This window comes from Polistes canadensis, unplaced genomic scaffold (genome assembly GCF_001313835.1).
Source record: "Polistes canadensis isolate GaletaPanama2010 unplaced genomic scaffold, ASM131383v1 scaffold_85, whole genome shotgun sequence".
Taxonomy (NCBI): Eukaryota; Metazoa; Arthropoda; class Insecta; order Hymenoptera; family Vespidae; genus Polistes; species Polistes canadensis.
The window spans coordinates 507,700-527,383 of record NW_014569632.1 but is presented as its reverse complement, the minus strand read 5'-3'; the positions used below and the strand labels follow the sequence as shown (position 1 = coordinate 527,383).

Genomic DNA, 19,684 nt, shown 5'->3' with positions numbered 1-19,684 from the left:
TATATATTTATAATATTTTTAATTAATACACATTTTAATCTCTCTCTCAATTTAGATAATTTATATATACCTAAATTATTAGTTTATTATTTATTATAAATTATTCTATTAATTATATATATATTAATGTGTTCMTATATAAGTAACTATTTAATTAATACATATAATATATAGATTATAATACACATAAATATAAATATATATATATATACTCGTGAAAAATTCGGATTTGATGAAAAAGGAAACGTCATCATCGAAGCTCTATGACCCTACTCTATATAGGTACGCAGTAAACTGGTTTTCTCGACGATCCTCGATGTTTTCAAAGCACAACCAGAAAGGGAAGCATACCGAGGAGAAAGAATGACGGAAGGAGAGATGATGGTAAAAGAAAGAAAGAGAAAAAGAGAGAGAAAGAAAGAGAGAGAACTCTGTGCGCGAAACACGTCGTTTGAAGTCCTCGTCTTGCAAAGTGCAGTTAGACCTGGACTTTTCCAGATTGACGAGGAGCCACTGAACAACTACTACCTTCAAGTAAACTCACTCACTCACTCACTCGTATATTATACTTCAAAGAAAATAATATACCAGAATTTTTCTGCCTTATTTTTTATTTTAAATATAATATTAAATAACAAATATATTTTTTTTATATTGTTCGATGTGATCATTTTATTTTAATTGTTAGATAAAAATGAGATAAATATTGTATCTAACCATTAGTCGAATTTTTAATGTGTTATATATATATATATATACGCGGTTTGAATAATAAAATATTATTATTATTTTTGTTGTATCTATGATTTAATACGAACGATAATAGCTTGAAATGTTTCATGTATTTCTAAACGACTGACATTTGAATAGGGCTGTGCAAGCAATAACATGTTCACTGTTACAAGCCTTAATTACTAACATTTATCTTAAGTATAAATCATGCTTGCACAAAACGTTCCGTGTAAATGGTCTCTTTTTTTTTTTTTTCGGGATCAACGGGTGGGGCTTCTTATTTGTAGAAAGTCGTAAGTTTCGAACCTTTTGTTTTACTTCTCTCTCTCTCTCTCTCTCTCTCTCTCTCTTTGATCGTTAAACAAGAATTATTAATTAACGTAAGCACACAAACGAAAAAATAATCTAACGTCTTGAACAACAAAAATACAATTATTATTTGTAAGATTGACAAAATTTCAAGGATACGTTCCGAAAAATTTCAAATAATTATTTCTTGAAGGTTTCCTTCTTCGATTTTCTTCCTCCCATTTTTTCTTGTCAATCTATCAACCCCTCAGAAGCCATCGAAAGGATGCAACACTACCCTTATGCTACGACAAGGCTGATGCTACGATTTGATAGGACAAGTAACTTAATAAACTAATCTTTTACACGTGACTGAATTTCTTGGATATTTTTTTGCACTTTCATTCGAAAACTTGCAGGGGGGTTTTTCAACCCCTCTATTTCAGGGATGCGCGATTTTCTTCGATGAGGTAAAATATTTATAAACGGGGGAAGGGGGAAGGGGAGAGAGGGAAGAAATCAAATCGAATTTGAGCGATGAAAATTTAATATCAAATTAAAGTTAAGATTTCGATATTACGTTAACACGTGTAATATAATATTATTTTATTTTAAATCTATAAATGAATCCTTTTAATTGCATTTCTTTTTCTCTTTATTACTTTTTTATTTTTGTTTTGTTTTATTCCGAAAAAGGTAATACAAAAATTTGGATGAGAAATATCAATGAATATGTTTTTTATTTTTTCGTCTACGTTACGATCTTTTTGATGATATAAAAACACCATAAGATTATTCTATAGTTTCTCGTTGGTAAAGGCTCCGCCTAACGAATATTTTGGTATTTGACCTAAGACCCATGGGGCTGTCATGTGGTTAAAGTCGTGGGATGGTAGAACAGAAACTCTTCTCTTCGTGTAATATCAGAGTTTACTGTTTAATACGAGTTTAACTTCAATAGATACATTGACTGATGATCGTAGCTAAAAATATATCTGGGTCAGTTATATGTGTGTGTAATAATACCACTTTTAATTGATTAAATAAGTAACGAGAATTATTGATACCGTTCATACTACGTGGAATTTGTAATATAATAATATTAACGATAAAATTATTATCTAATAAAACAAAGAAACAAATAAAAAAAAAAAAAGAAAAGAACAAAGGGTAAAAATCTAAAAAGATAAAAGATGATAAGCTTCGTTCGTTCAATCAATTTTCTTCGTATTCATACATATACACACACATACACGCGTGTTATTACTCGTATAGAAAGTAATACCTATATGGTGTTGATGGTAATATTTATGCACGTGGAATAAAAAGTCAGGGTGGAAAATGGAAAAGACGGTTCAGGATTTAACCCTCTTTTGGTATCGTCAAACCCCGAGGATTTTTGTTGACTCAGGGGTTGGGTTTGGTCTGGTCTGGCAAAAACTTTCTCAACTGATGCTGAAAAAAAAAAAAACAGGCAACACGAAATGACGAGGTTGGATGGGTATCGATTTTCTTGCTCGACGGATTAGTCCGAGTGTTCTCTTTCATATTTTTTCTTTTTTTTTTTACTATTTTCCCTTCTTCTGTTTTCTTCTGCACGAAGCTTAGTGCATTCATTTCTTCTTCTTTTCAAGCTTTCAAATGATCGTCGTCGTTAGGCAACACTTGTTTCGCCAATGAGAAATCTTTCTCATCATCTTATACACCTCGAGACTTTTATGGTGTGATCAGACATGAAATTAAAGTAGAAGAAGAAGAAAAAGGGAACAAAGTTACATCCCTTCGAGCAAAACACAGTTTATCGATTATCCCCAAACCAACAAGTATCTTCTCTTGCGAAATTTAAAACTTCAAACACACGAAAATAAAACCTAAAACTTTCCTTATTCTAATTAAAAATTCTTATAGGTTTAAATGTGTTATAATATTTACATTTAACAAATGTAACTTTTGAAATGTTTGAAAATCATATAACCATCCAACCCGTTCCCACGACTAATTATCCTCTCGAGAATGAAACGTAGTGTCGGCAAGTTTATGAATGAACCTAAAAAGCCATATACCGGCTTTTATCCCTTATATGTTTACACACGACGATTGTAACATAGTTCAACTTAAAACATAATGAAAGATATGCGGGATGATTTTCTTGTAGAACAGCGGTAGCGTGTCCTTTGATATTAGATACTTGCTTCGGTTTAACTTAACGAAATTTAACCTAAATGTGTCTGTTTGAAATGTGTATATGATGCAGGTTCTGTAAAAGAAAATTTTCCTGACAAATTGTTTTACTCGCTTTTTCTCCTGACTTACTTAAATTCTTTTCATTTCCTTTTTCTTCTCTTCGATAAAATAAATAATACTTAGAGACAAAAATTCAACGAAAGAGACTATTTTTAAGGAAGTCAAGTTTATGATAATTTAGTATCTTTCGAGTACTTCGTTTTTTTTTTTTTGTAAGAGCACGCGGATTTGAACCAAGTGATACTTAAGTTTTCCTCTTGAAAAATATAAGGAGCAGAAACAGCATCCAACGATCGTTCTCTTCTTCATCGTTGAGTGACGAGAAACCTTCTTTTTAAGCACTTTGGATTGGATATGCAACACCGAGAAGAACTAGTTTTACGTTTATTCTATTTTCTTGATTCTATGGGTAAACAAGCAATGTTCGCATCTCTTAGATTGTATAGGCAATGTAAGGAATATTCACCATAAACATTGTAATAGATTTACATTTTATGGAAATCACACAAGGCACATCTAATATACTATAGAGATTAACATAATATGTAAATTAAATGGATCTACATAAAAGTTAGGTTAACTTCTTAACAGTCCTTTCTTAGATCGTCAAACGAATTTCATTTTAAATTCGATACGATTTTTCTCTTATCCATATATAAATTCTCATTTATTGTTTAAACAAAAATATATATTATATATTATGATATGTATATATTTAATCAATGTTTTATTATCTCAACACGCATATATGTATGTTTAAAAAATATAAACGTTAGTTCAAATCATTCATTCATATGGGAAAAAAAAAAATCGGTTCTACTTCTGTCTGTCAGCTGTCACATTTGTAGTGGTTACCGATTGCATTCGTAAAAATCGTGATAAGGGTTCTTAGGTTACTCGTTACGATATGGTAGGGTTATTGCTACGCCATTAAATGTCAATATGAAATCTCTCGCCATCAGGGATTTTTTTTTTATTTTTTTTTTCTTATCATTCTTTCACATACCTTCTTCTCATACTCGACGCGTTCATTTCTTATACGATTTCACGTCTCGTCTTCTTCTTCTTCTTCTTCTTCTTCTTTAGATATAGTACATAAGATAATACGATGCAACGTTAACTTTCGTAGAAAATTACGAACGAGATAAATGTTAAAAATCATCTTTCGGTTGCAACATTTTTTTTCTTTTTATTTTTATTATTATTTCTCACATACAAGAATTATAAGTATACTATTGTTATACAAAAATAATATCTGTTCATAATTATGAAAGTTATCTAATTGTAATTTAAACATTAAATCAAAATAATTATTATTATTTTTCAATTAAATTAATTCAATATTATATAAAATTTATTAACAGTTCTAATGTGTAATACTTTTTAAATATTTTCAAACAAGAGACTACACATGACTTATATAATTATGTGCATATATATATATATATATATATATGGGGGAGGGTTAAAGTATAATCGTATTATTATTGAAATATTATTTCAATTTTCCAAATGATTATATTCTATATATTTAAATCTCCAGTCAAATATTATTTAGCATGTATTACGCGAATAGGAAAGGGGATATTTTATACCCATGCAATTATGCCATATTTGTGCAGAATTCATATGCATTTTAATGAATCGTATAATGTTTATCCAGACGAATGTTTAGTCCCGTTAATACGAGGGCCCAACCAACCGACCTGACCTGTTTGCAAGAGAAACAGAACTAATAAAAGCAAACGTTAACGTATGAAATATGCATTGACTCTCTCATTTTCGAATGCACCATTTAATGGGAGTGGGAGTGGGAGTATGGGGGTGTGTGAAGTTGAGGGAGGATACTCGTCGAAATTCAATTGTATTTTGGTCACCTTTTTTAAAATCACTTATTTCTCTCGTCCAAAATTATAATTCTTAATGATAAGGTATCACAGGGAACTTGGACATAAAAAAGAAGTAGAACTTAATTTAACTAAGTTGGACGTTTATTGGGACTTCTTCAGCAAATTAATTTTTACAGTTCAGCGTCTTTTTTCATTGGGTAGATATACATTTTTCTTTTTATTAATATTCAAAAGACAAAACATTTAAACTTCGTTAAGTATTCGCTCGTTATAATTTGAAACCCTCAAGAAAACTGTTTCAATCTAGATTAGTGTTTATTAGTCTAGATATCTTCAATGTGTTGCAATAAGTTGCTTTTTTTTTAAATATTTCTAATAGAATTAGATTTTATGTGAAGTTAAGTAAAATACAATTTTTTCGAGATCAAAAATATTCACTCAAAATTTAAATCAATTCTCGTCCTTGGCCCCGTTTGTCTGTTACTGTTTTTTAAATTTCTTTTTCTCTTTCAAAGAATGATTCTTTTGATGTCACGCAGAATTTAGAAAGACCATAGAAGAAAATAGCCAGATCCTTCAATCCCACGACAATGAACAATGTAATATGAGATCTGGGATCGTAGGTGGTCCACAAAGTGGGTCCTGAGAAATCTTAAAGGTTATTCCCTTAAAGAGTTTTCAGTGAATTGCTGGCTTTCATGGAATGAAAATTATAAACGTGTTACAACCCGGTAGGACCGGTTTTTCTACGTGTCGGTTTTTTCTTTCCCCTTTTTTCCTTTTTTTCTTCTTTTTCTATAGATAAATAGGGTAAGAATTTATTTTTGTATCGAGCGAGGAAAGATCGTCAAATAATTATTATAATTGAGAATCGTCATCATAACAGCAACAGCAACAGTAGTAACAGACAAGTATAATCAAGTTCCAAAGAAATAAATGAGAGAAGGGTGTTGGTTGGTGGTGGTTGAGAACACGTCACTCATGGGACGTAACATTTGGTTTGCACGTGACACTGAGTAAAAACTCCAAACTTTTGTTGAATTTCCTTTCATTCAGGGTGAATAAGTATATATATATATATATATTACGTTAAACTATGTACCCCAACACACACTATGTAATTTCTCTCATCAATATTCTTTGCAGTGAGTAAGTATTTCGTTGAATAACTTAACAGATACTTGCGTAGAAAACACGTGTTACTATTTTCAGATAGTAGAGTTACGTCGTGACACTTTGCAAGATTGAACGAAAATGAAACTTTTGAAGGAAAAATTTTTTAATCATTGTCAAAACATTATAATTATTTCTTGTTAAAGAGAAAGAGAGTTGAGATTGGCTTAACAATTTCAGAAATTAACAGATCATCTAATACAGATCTTTTTTCTTCAATTAATTTCATCATATTGATTCACAATTAAATTCGAATAATGAGAAATGAATTTTTCATTGTATTTAATTTTAGATCGATAAGACCACAAACACGTGTGTTCGTTTAATGTTAGTTTTATTTATCACGAATGCAAAACACTTTGATAACAAAAAAAAGAGAAAAAAAAACAGGCAATGAAATAAAATGACGGAATAGTAGGAGGATTATTACGAATGAAAACTACGACACGAATGTTGCACGATGCAGCAGCAGCAGCCCCTTGCAAATTGATTCGAGCATAGAAACTGGTCTCGTAAACTGAAGTCGACGGTTTCAGCGACCGGATGCTCTTAATGATCGGCAATTTCAAGGCGGGCATGTTAGGCGCTTGAGAAAAAGAAAAAGAGAGTGAGATTAGTATGAATAAGCAAACTATATCCCCTTTCTTTTCGTAGAACATCATCGAAAAACCTATGCAAGCAAGTGTCGATTGATTTTCTATTTGATCTCATTGTTTTAATCCTTTTATTATACATTTATTAGTAAATTTTTGTTGCATTTCTGGAGCATACATTAAGTTAAAAACAATTAGATATTTATGCAAGAATTCATTTTCGTATTATTCATTAATTATAATATTCTTCTGCATATACTACATCGAAGAAATTTTAGGTTTAGTTGGTATTACAATATAATTGCAAAAAATAAATAAAAATTTCGGCACACGCATAAAACGTAAACGTACAACCGGTTTATTATTCGATAAGACACCACGATTCTTAAATATTTCATTGGAATAAACTGCGAGAGGTAGAGTCAGAAGGGGTGGGTGGTGGTTTAGGGGTAGGGGGAGGGGGAGTTTGAGAGTAGTGGGTTCTCTCGGTTTGTCAGCACCCTCGTTTAAAAAGTGAGCACGAAAAGGGACACTTGAAGCACGGAGAGAAGACCTCGGCCTTTTATTACGCTGACTGTCGGGGGGGATAGGGGAGAAGTGGGGTGAGTGAAACGAAAGGACCCCTGATTATCCATTCGTCCTGAAAGCCTTCACGTTTTCACCGACCCCTTTTTCTTTTCGATGTAAGCACTGAGAAGCAGAAGCAGAAGCAAAAACGACAGCAAACAAGCAGCAACAGCAACAAGCCCCCAAAGGATTTTTCCTTGGACACCGACAGGATGCACATTCGAGCCACACCTATGCATCTTTATGGGGGTATCATCGGTCGCCAAACAAATTAGTGAATGCAAGCTCTCTAATCACGTCCAACGTTACTACGTGGCGGTACTGTTAATTTATGACGCGACGTTTACAACGGCATGCATGCGTTGACTTGCGATAAGCTAGCCCCTTGGGGAGAAGAGATTCCAACCTAAAGAAACAAAAAAAATAATAAAACAAAATGATGTTTTATATATACACTTTGCCTTTCGTTTAATGCGCGAATCACGAGAGGGAAAGAGTTCGTATTTCTAATAAAAAGAAAACAGAAAAATGCAGAAAAATATAACGATGATGTAAACGATTTTAAGAGGCATACAAAGATACGAGACTGTTCAAGATTTTGATGATTAATATAATATGGGGTTGTTATGGGTTCAGAGGGTGAAATTATTTTCATAAAGATTCTTTCATCGTGACACGTTGATAGAAGATATAATAGTTCCAATCAGTTATTTTCTGATTTATTCAGTGCATCGGTATTCGGATGCATATTGTTTAGATCTATAAATTCCATTTAGAAACTTAATGTTCTTATTTTAAGCATGTGCATCATTATTCTGTGTCTCGTGGTCCACTTTCGCCAACTTTGTACGAGATAGTCAGAAAATTGAATCTTCAGAAATTCGAGTGGATTCATTTTGCGAAAATCAATAAGTAAAATAAATTACAATGGAATAAAATAGAGAAAAAGAAGAAGACCAAGAACAAATTGATCATTTCTTTGTTATATAAATACATCCAGGTGTATATTTTGTAACAGTGTTGGTTAGTAATCTGAGAGATTTTCGAGCAAGCAAGCAAGCAAGCAAGTCTACTGGGACCTACACGAATACCAAGTACGAAGCGTTGATATAAGCCTCAGATTTCCGCGTAAATATGCCGAGTACGCGTTTTATCTCCGAGAAAAAAAGAAACGATATAACCGAGTGTAAAGATGCTGACAGTGGTTTAGGACTAATTCCGATGATGCACGAGCAAATAAAACACAACCAACACGATAAAACACATATATACATAAATGTATATGTGTCACGTGCAAATTATATATTTACATGCGATCTTTAAACGAACGATTTAAAGTGAGTAGTAGTAGTCCCTGTTACCGAGGATTGATATTTGCCGAGAGCGCGCGATCGACCAATCAAACAATTTGTTCTTATTCTTTATTGGGCCCAGTTGATTTCATTGTATTCATCAAATAATCGCGTGACCGATTTGCTCGTTCCTCATCTACCATTCTCTTATCCTCGTGATCTTCTCGTTAGATGCCACTAGCCATTATATTCCAAGAAGAAGAAGAAGTAGAAGAAGTAGAAATAGTAGCAGGTGTTTGCTATTTATCAAATATTAAACATTAAATTTATTCAGTATTTTCTCTCGTCGAAAATTATAATTTTTTGATGATATAGGTTCATAGGGAACTTGGACATGAAAAGAAGTAGAACTTAATTTAATTAAGTTGGACGTTTCGTCCCTTTATTGGGACTTCTTCAGCAACTTAAAAAATTTTTGGGGCAAACAGTTTTGTTGAGGCTTTTGAATAATAACGATCAAACTAACGAAGTTTAGATGTATTGTGTTTGGAATATTATAAAGAGAAATGTATGTCGAAATAAATAAAAAAGACGCTGAGCTTTAATGATTAAGTTGCTGAAGAAGTGTCCCAATAAAGGGACGAAACGTCCAACTTAATTAAATTAAGTTCTACTTCTTTTTATGTCCAAGTTCCCTATGAACCTATATCATTAAACATTCAATTTTTTTATCTAGTTATCTTATAATATCATAAAGTATGCGAATAAAACCATAAAGTATAATAATCCATCGGTCTCGATCTAATTGGGGTGTGATAACGAAGGAGAATCACTTAAATAGAATTTCAATGGGGGGATTTACGGGACATTCATGGACACGTGAAAGTTCTGTTCAGAGTTTCCAGTTAAGACGAGAGGAAATCGAACTTGAGATTATATGTTAGCAAAAGGGTTGTTTTCATCTCTTCGTGAGAGTTTCGACGGGTTACAAATGGACCGAGAGACCACGGAAATTTGCATAATTCAATTCCTGTCGACGGAAACTCGAATTGACGATCTTATCTTGTGCTTCTCTCTCTCTGAACTCAACTTAACTCAACTCAACTCGATTTCCCACTATCTTCCTTTCTCTCTTTTTTTCTCGTACGTATTTTATGCATACATACGAGATGCGAGAGAAGTAGCGATTAAAATTCTCACGAGAAACTCTCTCTCTCTCTCTTTCTCTTTTAGAACTCACTATCGTTCAGCTTACGTACGAACTTGCTCTCCTTGGTAAGTCATATTTTTATTAAGCTTACTTTATACTCCAATGGGGGCCTCGGATAAAACAGAATTTATAAAGGAGATATTAACTAAGAACATATCAGAAACAGATAATTTAATATTATACTAAAGTGAACACTGTGTCAAGATACAAATTAAATATATATCGAGAAAGTTATCTATAACTAATAAATAAATATATACCTATCACATTTTAACGATAATTATTCTGCACTAAAAAGAAACAGATAGAATATAAACGTATGGAAAAATAAATGCACACATTTAAGATAAACCTCGTTTAACCTCCTCAGGGGGGGTTAGGGGGAGGGTTGGGGAGGGTATTCATTATACCTATAAGTAATAGCAATTATACTGGCCGCGAAAATAAAAGTTCAATGCAATTCTCTTTGAAATCGTGCAATTTGTTGGCACGTGATAATAATACACACGAAGTTTCTGTGAATGATGCCCACGCAACGTAAACGTAAGTTGGTTCCGGCGGCTGCGGGATCTTTTTCATGTAACACATATTTGAACGCACACAAGTTCGTTCATTGACATCGCGAGACGATAAACGTGGGCGGGCTTTGTATCTCTCATGGTGCATAATCTTTGCTTATGTTGCACGCACAGCAGGAGCGCCCATTTCCCGTTCCATTATCTCGTTCCACCTTTATTTTCGATTAAAAATATATATTGACTCGTTAAACAAGGGTCTACATTATTAAAATCTTCCCCTAGCTTATCTACCAACCACCCCCCAATCACTATCCACCCCATAGGGTTTTTTTTTAATATCACTAAGGGAAAACCTTAGCAAATTTGTTTCATTTAATCGTGGATTCCTAATTCTGATGAGATGGAAACGAAACTTTAACGAAGTATCATTATATTTATGTGATAAATCGATTAGAAAATATTTCTTTAAATAACATAATCATTAAATTGTTAATTATATACCATTTTTCTTTATTCCGGTATAAAAAAAAAAAAAGTAAGTTTGCCCAACTCTATCTTAATTATTAGTTACGTTTCTGTTTGTATGAAATTTCAACGTTCACATTTATTATCGATACTACTGATCGTTCGAGAATGCAATTTTTATTTGATATACGTGTGTATAAGTTTATCTTGCATGGTTATACTTTAAAAGTAATCAAATGTTATAGTTCATTTCGTTTCTATTTGAAAAACTAGTTTTTAAAGTTACACTTCTTTTCGTGCGTTTGGGGACAAAAATTTATGGATGTCTTTTGTGATTATCTTTCCAGTGTCAGGAAACTTTTTAAAGTATTCAAGATATGATATAGGAATTTGAAATTTTTCCAATCTATTCCCATAAGTATGAGGTTGAATTGTAACAGTAATCATAGAACATAGACATGAAATACATAAAAGTATTTTATATTACATGTTTTATTAAGAAAGATTAATTATTATTTTCTCATTTGTTTTGTTTGTACATGAGTACACACACCTGTGTGTTCTTTTTTTGCTTTTTCCAAGTTGCGTATGTTTTATTTTCAAGCGTAATGATTTCACTCGAAAGTCATTTTCGAAAGTTAACACCTTCCCTTGGTCTCTAAGAAATAATCAAAGGTAAAACGAACAAAGGAACTGAATGGTACAGGTTAACTCGAGTGCAAATTGCAAAAATTCAATGTGGAAAACGAGTATTCGCGCCCTTGAGCATCTCATTCACGCGCGATTAAGTTAAATCCAGTTACTCGCATCGACGACTTGAGTAACCCCTAACATTTACGGACGAATAATATCGCACACTATGATCGTGAGAGTACATCGTTAACATATATAAGCTTGCTCGTAATTGGATTACCAACTTAAGTATATTATTGTCTAAAATAAATCAATATAATTCACATTTTATGTTAAAAAAACAAACAAAAATTAGAAAATTTATTATGAGAACTATAATAATCGATTCGTACAAGTGAACAATTCCCATTTATAAAGAAACACACGTGGTATTATAATTAGAATTGTTATTAAAGTCATTTGAGATGATTTCTAATCAGTGTCACAGTCTCCCCTCATGAATTTCATGAATTTCATGAATTTCATGAATTCTCGTTGAACGTATTTGTAATTAGGGTTACGTTAAATCATAGAAAAGGCCCAGGAAGGTTAGGACGAGTATGAGTAAGGAAATGAAGCCGACGACAACGTTGAGGACCGAATAAGACGATGGTGTGCGGTTCTGTGAAGGGTTCTCAGTAACGGTACTTTGCTCAACGAAAAGGGCGCGTGTTGCAAAGCGATTCCTCTCTAACCCTTCGTGTGTAATACGCTTCGTCGAACTTGTATCGATATGAGCATACTCATGTGTCCTTTTCCCCCATATGTTAGAATGCGGTGTCCCGTAGAATGCGACTTTCGAATCTTCCTAAGCCCACTTTGCTTCGAGAACGACCCATTGGGTTTCTTCTCTTTTCTCTTGGCCATACACAATGTCGGATTGGCATCGTTCCAACTTTAATATACCGGGAACTGAACTTTTGGCATTACGTGTGTTTGTAACATTCTGCAAGTTTCTTTTATTATCCGCGGTAAACCGTACCTTACTTTGTCGAATAATTATTTTAAAACGTAAATAATTTCTCAGCAATTTGTTTCTATCGTTAAACTTTTTATAATACATTATCGAAAAATTTGTGATAGGAATTTGTGATTACTCAAATTAGTAATATTGAGGATACAAAGGAGTGTACTTTAATTTAATATAAAAATCATTGAAATCCGTTTGCTAAAAATATAAAAAATATTTACCGAAACTTTTCAAAGAAATTGCAAAGATGCACAACTTACAGCAGTGCATTCTTTGCCATTTTATGAACCTTTGCAGATTGATATATAACTCAAATTTGTACTCTACGTGTAGCTAAAAGTGTGCATTTTAATTTAATATAAAAATCATTAAAGTCTATTAATTTTTAATATAAAAAATATTTACCAAAACTTTTCAAAGAAATTGCAAAGATGCACAATTTACAGCATTGCATTCTCTGACATGTTCTGAACTTTACGTGCTAAATTTATAACTCGATATGGTGTTCTACACTTAGACAAAAGAGTGTACTTTAATTTAATATAAAAATCATTAAAATCTGTTTTCTATAAGTGTATATACTGCACATTTATGATAAAAGATTAATAAGAAATCCAAAGAAACCGAAAAAAGAACAAAAATTCTTGAAATTAGTTCTATGCGATGTAACAATAGATATATACTTCATAAATTTGTGCATACACACACGAAACTGGCGTGAACGCGGAACAAAACAACTTACGATATTGAGTTTAAAAGCTTGAACAAGTTTTACTGTCGACTGGAACTAATAATATACGATCATTGTATTCGAGGTGAAGCCAAAAGAGTGGCACGTGCGCGCACCCTTCGTCAAATGCAACGCATCGAAAAACTGACTCACGAAGTTTACACACCCCGTGGTGGGTCTGGGTGCTTTTCAAAGAGAACGAGAACGAGAATGAGAGAAAGAGATAGAAGAGAAAAATAGTTTGCATACGTAATAAAGAAAGCCAGCTAGCAGGGGGTGAGTTTAGAAAGTAAAGTGTATAAAAAATATTGCTTAGGTAGTAGACAGATACGATCCCGTAATCCGTGGTTTATCGTTATAATCTTTTTATTTTTTTTCCTCCCCCCCTTTTTTTTCTATCCTACAATAATAATTTCATTTACATGCACACATACGCGTCGTATCATTTCGATCAGGTCACTTTTTGTTGTACTCCATTCAACATAACATTAAAATAAATTGAAACAAATTGTTAAACTGTGTTGTACAACCTAAATCTAATGCATTTGTCATTTGATGCAGTAGATACGAAAAAAAAAATATTCATCATCCAAATTGAAAGCTCGAAAATTTCTCGGATCCTTTTATTATTATTATTATTATTATTATTATTATAACATTATTCTTTTTCATTCATGCTAGGTGGGTTTATTATCGAACTGATGTGTGCACAGTTTGTTATTCTCGTGCGACTAGAAAATATGAAATTAATATCATAAAGTAGAAGGTTGTGCTGTTAAAGAACGTTATGTATACCTAACATCTATATACGCGTAGTAATATCATAGAAAAAAGTGGAGAGACTGTTGTGTGTCCGTTGTCAAAATATTAGTTTAGGTACGTCCCACGCCATGATTTAAGATACGTGTGTTGAACACACAGGTAGAAGAGAGGTATCTTGGTATCTTTCCGCTTTGGTAAGGACACCTTTCGCTTCTAGGATATTACATATCGATCTCGTCTATGTATATCTTAGGTAAGCACAATGATATAGGTAAGTGTTCGTTTTAAGCGTACCAGGAATGTAGATCGGTATATTTTCTTCTCATCGTTGAGGAATTCGGTAGGCGTATTGACGTGGGTATTAAATTCCTTTGGGATTAGAAGAAGGGGGACATCCATGGGGTCAATTCTTGCAAGCTTCGAATCTATTTCTTCGATCATTCATTGAAATTTCAATTTAAAAATCTTTTATTATTAGAATACATTGAAATCATATTTAATAATCATTTCAAATATTTGTACCTTTTATTATTATTTGTAATAATTGTATTAAACTTCTCGTAGAGAGAATTTGTTGTATCTTTGTTGAACGAGTTGATACCAACCGTAATTTAATATAATGCATTCATTGTCAAGAAAGATACGTTGGTGAAACGTGTAAATATACTCTCACGTATTTGTACTAATGTGAACGATGCACCTGTGCAAACATTTTCGCACGACAATGCATCAGCGTTAGCTGATGTTGCTATTCGATGCAAGAGTCGCAACATCGGCAGAAATGGAATCACGAGGACTAGGTATATATAACTGCATAACATATAACTGCATATATATATGTATACATAAGGTGACGTATGAATGAGAAACGATAAATAGGGGTGAACGAGTATAGTCTTAAAAAACAATTTACACGTGTCCCACTGTTATCCAAAACAAGAGAATACCTCCCCCGAGGTTTCCCATTAAACATCATCGGTTCTAAAAACCCAAATCATTCTTCGTATCTATTGTGAGGTCTCCGTTAACGAATCCAATCCCCTGTCTATCATTATAGGTATTATTTACCATAGTAATCGGTTTTTCGAATTTACATCATTGTTTAAAGAAAAGAAAATCTCGCTTTGGCTTTGTTCTTTTCAATTAAAAAATAAAAAGTCATACGTGACTGGTTGTTCTCAGGATTTTGTTTGTTCCCCTCCTGCGTGTGCCCAATTCTTTTTTTTTCTATACTCGATGCAAAGTAATACGATTCGGATGCTAAAACGTGATATGTTTAAAACAAAGAATGTGGTTTTCTGCATCTGAGTATAAACGTGAAACCTGTCAGTGTTACATACATGCAATTTATGAACTTTCCAATAGGACAGGTACCATTATATCGTTCAATTCAATTTTCTTATTTTCTCGAAATAATTCTCGAATGGTCATAGTTCGTACTATTCTGTTATCGTATTCCACAGTGTTCTCGGGATGCTTGGATGGGAAGGCTCGCAGAACTCGTAATTGGAGGAACGCGTACGATAAATTCGAAACGCGTGACCCGCATAACACCCGTAGTTTCATTTCCCGTTTGCGTGAATGTAAAAGGAAATATTGTAAATTGAAACTGTGGGCTCGGTTTAGTTGCCACTTGCAAATCTATATATCCTGGTTAGAAAATAAGATTTCGTAGATCATCGATAGATCAGAACTTTTCTCAATCGTCGTTTGAACAAAATACAAGTTTGAATATTCGCGTTGTGGTGTTGGTTACAATATTAATTATGTTTGACGGGAAGTAATGAAATGAATTAAACGGAAACAACTAAACGAGAATTTAGGTGAATAAAGAAATAAAGTGATGGGGCGCCGCCTTTGGAATTCGTCAAAGTTACGAATGAAATGATGCTCAGTGTTTTTAACACGCACAGGAAAAGGGAAAATGACAACGAATGAAATCATTGTCTCAATCGTCGTTTAGTTTGCCGCCGTTTGTTCTGTTCTGTTCTGTTACTGCGATGCCGAGGCATTTCAATTGAACTCACTTTAAAGTTAAAAGCGTGCGAGAAGCTTCTCCTTTGGCTTCCTCGTAAACTGCATACGTCCGAGTTGCATCGTTCGCAAGCAGCACTTCGGTTGGGCGCGATTCTTAAGTGATCGTTGTTGACAACTAACGCGAGTTCGGTGCGAACGAGAACGTATCTCGAAATAGAAAGTTGAGGGAGACCAAGTTAAAACTTTATGGATTTAAATTGAGCAAAGGGATAGTAGTCGCCGTATCCAATTGATGCGAATTCTCGGTTATCGTGAACTATACAAAAATGTACTTTTTCACACAGTGCCCTCGCGGATTTTAACGAGCTTTGGTATATTAATAGTATACCTTTAGAGTGTTAATGTGGTAAAGTATTTTATCAAAATGCTTTTAAAATTTTGATTTTGGTTGTATATATGTTTATATTATCTTAAATGCAACTGTTTATTAAGTGGCGCGCTAGCCTAAGTAGTAGCGTGCTCGCTTCTCATGCTGCTAGTTTTAGTGTTCGATCCTTCATTGGGGGAAGCTTTTTTTAATAACATTTTTCTATTACAACAAAATTGTTTAACCGGTATATTATACACATATATTTAAATAATATAATAATTATATATAAATGACATGTGCATTACTGAAAAATACAAATATTATTCTGAAAAAAATAACAAGTAAACGTGCCGGTGTTAACATATGCAATAGAATAAACTTTGTATTTTCATTTCCACGAAGAGAAAAATATTACAAAATATTCAATCGATTAGATAGGAAAGATCTAACGAGCCTAACGCTAATAAACTAATTAGCATTGTTTCCTATTTGTTGCAGCAAAAATGCGTTAAAGCACGAGCATTGTACGACAACATAGCTGAAGCACCGGACGAATTGGCTTTTAGAAAAGGTGATGTTCTTACTGTGTTGGAACAGAACACGGCAGGTCTCGAAGGCTGGTGGTTGTGCGTCTTGCGAGGTAGACAGGTAACAAACGGACCTTATTTTATTTCTTTACCTTCTAATTTTATTCTATACGCTTTATTAGTTCGTATTATTCTGGATCGATGTTCATTTTCAAAGAAGAAAAAGTATTATTACTCAATGGAAGAATGATTTCTCTTTCTTTCTATGTGTCTCTATGTCTTCCATTATATCATTCGGTGTCTCACCCCCCCCCTTTCTCTCTTTTTCTCGAGTAATAATCATCGCCATTGATATCTTCCATCGTAAATCATCGGTCCACTCGTTGTACAATTAGCAATATGGCTTTTCAACGAGAGTCCTTAAATTACTGCAATCTTTCACGCGGATTATATTTTACGGTTGTATATGTCGTACAAAGAATGATCGTTATACCACTACCATCATTACCATCACCACCATCACGTTGCTTGTATATAATACTTCTTGCATCTTTCATAGTCGTCAAATGCATTTACGTAATGTTAAAGCTTCCGCGTTTTTCCATTAGCCGATTCTGCACGTTCTATCCCGAGTTTAATGGATGTATACATACGTATAGTTGCATATACTTGCATATACTTACATAAACACATATTACTACGTGTCTAATTGTAAGTATCTGTCATAGATATTTCATATATGCTTCTTTATAAAGACATTTTACTTGGAGAATTTCTTCATGCGTAATAAAGATATAAAGATGAATAAGTATACTGAACTTACGGCATATATTTTTGTGTCGAGATATTGATGTCGATAAAAGAAATATATCATACGTAACACCCATTGTACTGCTCATCTCTTTTAGGTTCGACATCTGTTCGTGACATTTCTATGGTGTAACCAGGACCTATGGTAACCTCGTTACGAGTAACTTATCATATCCATGACAAGAACTATTTCTGAAACATGCTAACGTCTATCAAAATGTTTTTCTTATCGTGTTCTAACCATCTATAATCAATGATTATATATATTTAATAATTCGTAACGCGAGTACAATTATAATCATAAATAAATCATTCGTCATTATTGCGAAAATGTTATTCGACGTAAATTTGTTGGTAAATGTTTCCACGATATCGATAAATAATTGATTTCTGACGAACACGAATTATTGAATACATATTTACGTTTACATATACGCATCAATTTGAAATTTTCGGCATTCTCGTATAATTGAAAATTTTAATGAGTAAGGAAACATTTCGGTTAGGTTAATAAAAATAAAATAGAGAAAATGATGCATCAAGCTCGTAAAAGAAAATGATCATCTTCTTGTTATGCTTGGTAACAGCTGTTATACTGTGGAAAATTTTAATAGAACCTACCCTCACTTATACTCTTTGGATTTTTGTTTCCTCATTTATTCGTAGCCCTCGGGTGCTGTGTCTTGCTATTTTCGATGATCTCAGCTAACCATCCTCCCCACCCCTTTTATCATGATTTAATCTTAGAAATTGTACGGTAAAACGTACTATACGAATACGAGGGCATAGTAATAGTAGTAGTAGTAGGTAGTTGATATAGAAATAATAATACCTATGGCAAGAACAATTTTATCGAATTTCCGTTTTGTATAACTCGTCGAGCAATATCGTAAGCAATCAGATTGAATTCATTAATTTGACGTGTCAAATTAATGACCGTTTCAACGATTTCCAAACGTGTCACGATAATCAGTAGAATGCATAATTCAAATTTCGATTTATTTCTCTTTGTTTCAAACCGTGTACTCTCGTGTATAATGGTTTCGTTAAATATAATTGCTTGTCAAGCCTGTCAATAACAGAATTCCAGAATTTTCGATATTACAAATCTGAACAAAAAAAAAAAGCAGGAAAAAAATGAAATACTCATTGAACGTAACAATAGAATCGATTCGTTTCGTTCTTTCCACATTGACGACAATGTGTATCCGATACATTTACATTTAAACATTTAGCATTGTTTTAATAATCATTGTTCTCGCTTGACAAATTTTAGAAATTAAAATTGTAGCTAATTTCGAAAACTTATTTGAGTTCTATTGCAATTCGAATTCGACAGTTGCAACTATCAAAAAAACAAAAAGGGCTAATAGGATCCCTTCGTACCCTTTCGAAACATCGATAAAAGTCAATACGCATTCGTACTTAAAAATTGTATCCCTTTAGAGTAGAATTACAAGGAAAATCGGCTTGAAAAGGCGACACCGTACGACGAGGGGCAAGTTCCCCGTTTATTTTCGATTCGATTTCGTGGAATTAGGAGAGAGTTTGGTGAATACGCGAACGTCTAATTGGGGTGCGTTTCGTTTCGTTTCGTTTCTCGAATTTTCTCGGCAGCTATTAGAAGCACAAGGAGGAGAAGGGGGAGCTTTCAACAGTGTCGAAAACGTTTCAGGAATATTCCACTACGCTATGAAGTGTTTCCAGTTCGTGAATTGTTGCCGAAATATTACCGTGACTCTTACCGAAATTATCATCAAACTATAATCATTTAAACATTCTAACAAATAATAATAATAATAATAATAATAATCTAATTATCAATATTCTTGTCCAAAAAATATATTAATATACAAGTCTCAAAGGGAATTATAGACGGTTAATAAATCTGATGAACAATTTATTTTGAACTAGTTGAAATAAATTTTGAATTG

At 33.0% G+C, this 19,684-nt stretch overlaps 1 protein-coding gene across 1 annotated transcript in view; it reads left to right on the top strand.

The window, feature by feature from the left end:
• LOC106786837 (class E vacuolar protein-sorting machinery protein HSE1-like) overlaps positions 1-17,190 on the top strand; it is a 36,542-nt gene extending 19,352 nt beyond the window's left edge. Inside the window, exon 2 of the mRNA XM_014748660.1 lies at positions 16,912-17,190. Within this exon, the coding sequence (XP_014604146.1) occupies positions 16,912-17,190 (279 nt within the window). The remainder of the gene's footprint in view (positions 1-16,911) is intronic.
• Positions 17,191-19,684: the final 2,494 nt, after the last annotated feature.